The sequence below is a fragment of the Parasteatoda tepidariorum genome, chromosome 2, assembly GCF_043381705.1.
Source record: "Parasteatoda tepidariorum isolate YZ-2023 chromosome 2, CAS_Ptep_4.0, whole genome shotgun sequence".
NCBI classification, from domain to species: Eukaryota; Metazoa; Arthropoda; class Arachnida; order Araneae; family Theridiidae; genus Parasteatoda; species Parasteatoda tepidariorum.
The window spans coordinates 36,781,773-36,787,772 of NC_092205.1; the positions used below are offsets into that span (position 1 = coordinate 36,781,773).

Sequence of the window (6,000 nt, forward strand, 5' to 3'; positions counted from 1 at the left end):
ATGGTCATGCTCCAAAATTCTTATTAAGTTCTAATAATAATTCCATTTTTTTAAAATTCAGCTTTTGTTGCAGACAAATGTATACTATTTCACAAAACACAAATTTTGAAGGGCTATGTAATAAATACCAAATATACTGATATAGGTATGAAATATTATATTGATATATTTGGTGATTATTAAAACAGCACATATGAGAAGCAAATTTAATGCTTTTAAAATAAGTATTTTACGGCCTTTCGAAATGGATATGTACTGGAGAAAATTACTTAATAGTGGCAAAGTTTGACTATCATGAATTGACCACGAGTAATGGCATCCTGCCAAGTGATGCTAAATACATTTTATATTTATCCTAATGGGATGAACTACAAAAAATCAGTTCTGCTTACTTTAATAACGTAAAGCCACCGAAAAGGGCAACGAATTAAAAAAATTGAAATTATTTTAGCTATATCAGTTGAAAAATTTAGTGGAAGAACCAGGTAAGTGACATTTTCAGAAAGAAAAAATTTTTTGTATCCGAACTATTTTTTTATCAATTCATTAGAAGGCGAGACAAGTAGTAAATAAAATAAAGCAAATTCTTGCTTTATTTTATTTACCACTGCCTAATTTTGTAATAAAAATCATATAAACATACTAAAAACTGATGTGGATTAGTTACGTTAAGGTTAAAGTGAAGGCAAAAATAGTTCTGTTATATTAAACATGCTCATACTGATGCAACCACTTTTTGTTATTTTCTCTGATTCCTTAATTCCCTTAAAAATTTCATTTACCTGGTTCTTCGATCAAGCTCTTAAATTGTGTCGTTATATGCATTTCAGTTTTAAGCTTGATTTCGTAGTTTCTCAGTACTGATTTACTTATTTTTCATTCACCCCGTGCGAAGAACGGATATTCAGCTAGTTTTAAATAAAATTTATTTCAGTCATTTTCATACCATATAAACTTGTTTATATATGGACATTTTAGAGAGCACTGCATACTCCAGTTTTTATCCTACCATAAAAATATTTTTAGCCATTATTTTTGCGAGAAAAACTGTACGAAGTATTTCTTAACTACACTCATAAATTATGTATAAATAATAAAAAAAAAATCTTAATGGTTAACCATAAATGGCAAAGTTCGTAAATGTTGGCTTATGGCAGATTTGAAATTGTTCCGCGAATACCATCTGTTACATCAGCAAAGAAACATAATTTATGATTTATAGAATCAACGATGCTCGTTTATTTGAAGCATGGTAAGAACAACTTATTTCGAAAGAGCGAAAGATAAAAAATAAAAAAATAATTCCCGAAAAGAAAAATTGAACGTCTTAAGAAAAGTCATTCTATTGTATCTTTTTTAAAGTACATCTTCCTGGTGCATAAGCTCATTAAGAATTCTTTGAAAATGGTGTTGCGCCATTTTGTTCTTCAAAATATAAGAAATGAAAACTCCATCAGAAAAGTCGAAGAAAATTGTCAGAGAAATTCTTTTCTTTTCAGTGCTAACAAACAAAAATAATAAAAAATTTACTTACCTTTGAAAGTCTGAGTTACATTTTCGTAGTTACCGATGCAGTTTACTTTTTGAGTCACGTCTTCTATGGTATTTTCCATGTTTATAGCATTGGTTTCATTAAGTAAGCCTTCCAGAGAGGACTCCATTGCAGTTTCTTTATTTAGATAGTTGGAGGCGATTCCTTGGTCTGAGGAAATTGTCTTTTGAGAGTTCTGAGCTGTTGCAGTCTTAAGGTTTCTTTAATCCCAGTTTCTGGTTTGTTTTTTTAAATTAAGGTGCAAATAAATTGCAAACATGGATTCCGAGAAAAAGTTGTTTCGTTTAATTAATAGACTTTTAAAGGTCATTCTTCATGCTTTTTAAGATTTTTTGAAACACTTTTATATTTTACTTTCAAACGTATGTCTAATAATTAGACAAAATAAAATAAATAATAACATAAAGGCAATTTAAATAGTTATTTTCAAAAGTCGTATTATAAATGTGTTATGATTTACCAAAATAACCAAGTTTAAATTTTTTTTAATCTGTTCAAAGGAAAAAAAAGAGGCAATCTTTACTTCAACAAAAAATATTTAACTAAATAAATTTAGTATTTTGAAAATAATTAAATTTTTACTATTTAGGAAAGGAAAGAATTTAAAATTAGCTCGAAAATTAATAAACACGTTAATATTCTAAAATTGATAGTGCAAACTATTGAAAAAATAATTTTGTATTATTTCTTTATGTTCTCGTTATATGATGATTAATATTACTTTTTTCCTTAAAACATTATCGAATACTTCAATAGTTGTCAATAATTGCAATAATAATTTTTACAAAAGTCACGAGTCAATGGCGTGAGTGACTCCAGTAACTATTTAAATGTTTAAAACACATGTGTAAGGTACGGAAAACGTGGGCTTTATTGTGTATTATTATACATACAATGATTTCATTGTAGAATTTAATGCTTATGTGTTTTGTTTTTAAAACCAGATCTGGATGCTTCTAATATAACTTTGCTAGCAGTCAAACATCTGTAAAAGAAAGATAAATTAATTATTTGCAGCAGTTAAAGAAAATAGAATAATCTTTTCATTTGTTAAAAAATAATTAGTTTTTTTTCTGCTTCAAATAAGCAAAAGTTACAACTTAAATACACTTTATTTAATGCTGTATAAGAACGAAAATAATCAAAGATGGTAATTCAAAAAACAATTCGTGAAAATAATCAAAGATGGTAATTCAAAAAAAAATTCAGATTGTCTTACAATATTTAATATTGTAATTTAATTTTTATTAATTTATTTAACTTTAATTCTTATTCTATATTAATATTCTTAACATTCTCCCAAATATAGATTACAGCACTAATTTTCAAGTTCTAATATATGTATATATATATATATATTTACTTAAAAGAATTTTAAGTGTGCAATTAACAGTTTACAATTGTTTATTAAACAGTTTACAATCTAGTTCCGCTTGATTTAGCGACAAATTTCGTTCTTTTGCATATTATAAAATGATTGGTTCTTAGTTTATTTTTATAAATATCACATATGAAAAAGAATCTCTAAAAATAAGAACACAATTATTAACTTTTGCCATTTTATATCCCATCACTAGACACACATATCAAAATATAAGAAATAAATTTTTAAGACAATCATCGAAAATAGAAAATATTTAAAGTTTTAGCAGTAAAATTTCAGTTCGAAATGAAATCGGATGAATTTTTTATTGGATATTTATTTAAAAAAATTATAATCTACATGAAAATATTGATTCTATAACTTAAATTATAGATAACACTTACTATTAAACATATTTATTTTACATTTAGAGTTTAACCTTAGAGGGGGAAAATGATCTGTAAAGGAAAAGTTATCGTTCTTTTCTTTACTCATAATTGAATTCTATAAGAAACTGAATGAAATAGAACTTACCATAACATGACTCATCATCTTCTTACGTCAGAGCATCACAACAATCCAAAAAGCAGTCTGGATTCCAAAAAGCAGTCAAATCAACTGCATAAAATTTTTTGATAAATGAAATGNTATATATATATATATATAAGTGGGGAATGGAATGATAACACATAGCCAATCTCAGAAGACTTCTGGTTAGTAACGCACAAGACAGTCAATCAAAATTGAGAGCGCTTGTGTGTGAAAAGGTAATAATTTTTACTACTGCTGTCTGCAGAAATGTTACAACTAAACTTACCAGCTAAATCTTATTGCGATTTTTATTTTGTATTTAATGCGTGAAATATATTGAACAGAGTTTAGTTTAAAAGACTTATATCTTTTATGAAAAATGGATCGCCGTGAATATCTTAGGTGATATCGCAGCGACATACGGCTTAGCATAATTTAGCAGCACAAAATTACCGGGAAAATAATCGTAGTGCTATCAATACGTGACAGCAGAAAGCGCGGCGAAGAAACGTTGAAGACTCAAGCCGTTTAAATGAAAACGAATAATATGGAAAAGAAATTGATAAAAAATTTTGTATATAAGGAGGATAATTTTTAATTATATCATTGCTTTTCCTTACTTTCAATTGTTTTTTACTTACTTTCAAAAAATCGACCAGCCAGAAATATTAATTAACATTTCATATTTTTTTGACATATTTACAAAATGATGTGAAAAGAAAAATCAATAAAAAATGTACATAGCTAGGTTTTGTGAATATTCAGAAATCTATTGCAAATAATTTTTAATTTTATTGTTTTCACCTTATTTTTTTATAATAATTCAGAAAAAAAATGTTTATTGATCATTGATAACATAATTATTTCATTTTACATTTGTTTTTTAATTAGTATTCAATATGACAAAAAAAAATTAAATTGCTTAATTTAATTTGTCGAATATCAGTTACATATGTTTTTATTATATAATTTGCTTTTTGTCTGATAGAAACTAAAATATTTTGTCAGTTGACAGTATTGTAGTTAATTGGGAAATTATTTGCAATGGTATTTGCTTTTGAAATATTACTTAGCATCAACTTATTAATATTATATGTTTCAATTTGTTTGCCATATTTCAAAGTTTTTTCATTAGGTTTAAATTTTTTTTTAGTTTAAAATTTAAATTACTAGGAGGAGGGGGGAGATGAATCACCATATAGGGAGCGTCCGCCATCCTATAAGATCAACAATGATTTCAGTTAGTAGGAGTGAAAATGTACTTGAGGGTGCGAGGGAACCCCTTGGCGAAATTAGCGACTTATGTTTGGCCCCATTCCTGTTTGCGCGGAACACCGTGGTAACAGGAATAGCTGCCAAAATATAATGATATTTCAATAAAACATTGGAAAATTTCAACAAAACATCGGCTAAAACTTTATAAAATTGGTGGGATCTGGTGGGAACCATGTCTTAACGATCAGTCCACTGCGGAACACAAGGACCTCTGACATATTACAATCCTATCATATTCTCTCTATGTGATGTTGGTGCAGAAAAACTGCCAGCTAATCTCCAGGAAGACGATTTTAATTTTGTTCTCAAAGCGAACAAAAATGTAATTGCGTAGCAGTTATCGGGGGTTGGCGAGCGGTAGCGAGCAGGGGACGGAGCCCTCTAGTATATATATATATATATATATATTAGTATCATACTATTTGTTGTTATTATTCGATAAGTAAAGTATTAAACCTATATAGATATGCTGTAATAAATTTTAAAATTATTCACAAATAAAAAATAAAGTTTGCTTGGATCCTATTTTAACGGGAAATTATAATTAGAGATATTTTCTTCTAAAAATTCTATATATTAAAACTTTTCATTCAAAACTTATTACAAAATACTGAAGTGATTCGTGATAAAAAATTTAATGTAACTCTACCAATTAAATTTTATTGCTTATTTATTGAAGTCATGCGATATATTGAATTGAAAGCTTTTTAGAATTTGTGATAAGCATCTGATTAAACAGAATTTTGTTTGCTTTACGTAAATAAACTTAAAAAATTACATGAATTTTCTTCATATATATACCCTTAACTTATCTTTCATACGTACAAAAGAATCAGTTGCTGGAATACTTGGAAAACTTTTGAAACCAAAATTGAGTAAGTTTCATATTCAAGCATTTTTGTAAGGTTATTTTGTATTGTACTGTGCTGAAAATAATGAGGGGATATTTTAAGCTTGGTTTTGCGCAGGTGCAATCATATAATTTAAAACTTTAGTAATAGGATAATTATAACTCTTACAAAATTTGGGAATAGGCTAATTCTTTCAGTGTTGACATAAAAAACTATATAACATTTAACTTTAACCAGTTACTTTGAGCAATTTTAAGCAATTAGTTATAATTTAGTGTACTTTTCTGACAATTAGATAAGAGAGGATATAAGTTTTACTACTTGTAATGTACACGTGCTTAAACGATGTCTTACGTTATCCATCTCTTTTGGATACTTGCTTTATGGACTTCATATAAATTACAATAAGAATAAAAAACCCCATCTTG

At 27.3% G+C, this 6,000-nt stretch overlaps 1 protein-coding gene across 1 annotated transcript in view; it reads right to left on the minus strand.

Annotated features, from left to right (window-relative positions):
• LOC107442483 (diuretic hormone receptor) overlaps positions 1-6,000 on the minus strand; it is a 148,675-nt gene that overhangs the window by 72,049 nt on the left and 70,626 nt on the right. Inside the window, exon 2 of the mRNA XM_071177458.1 lies at positions 1,535-2,537. Within this exon, the coding sequence (XP_071033559.1) occupies positions 1,535-1,661 (127 nt within the window). The 5' untranslated portion in view covers positions 1,662-2,537. The remainder of the gene's footprint in view (positions 1-1,534; positions 2,538-6,000) is intronic.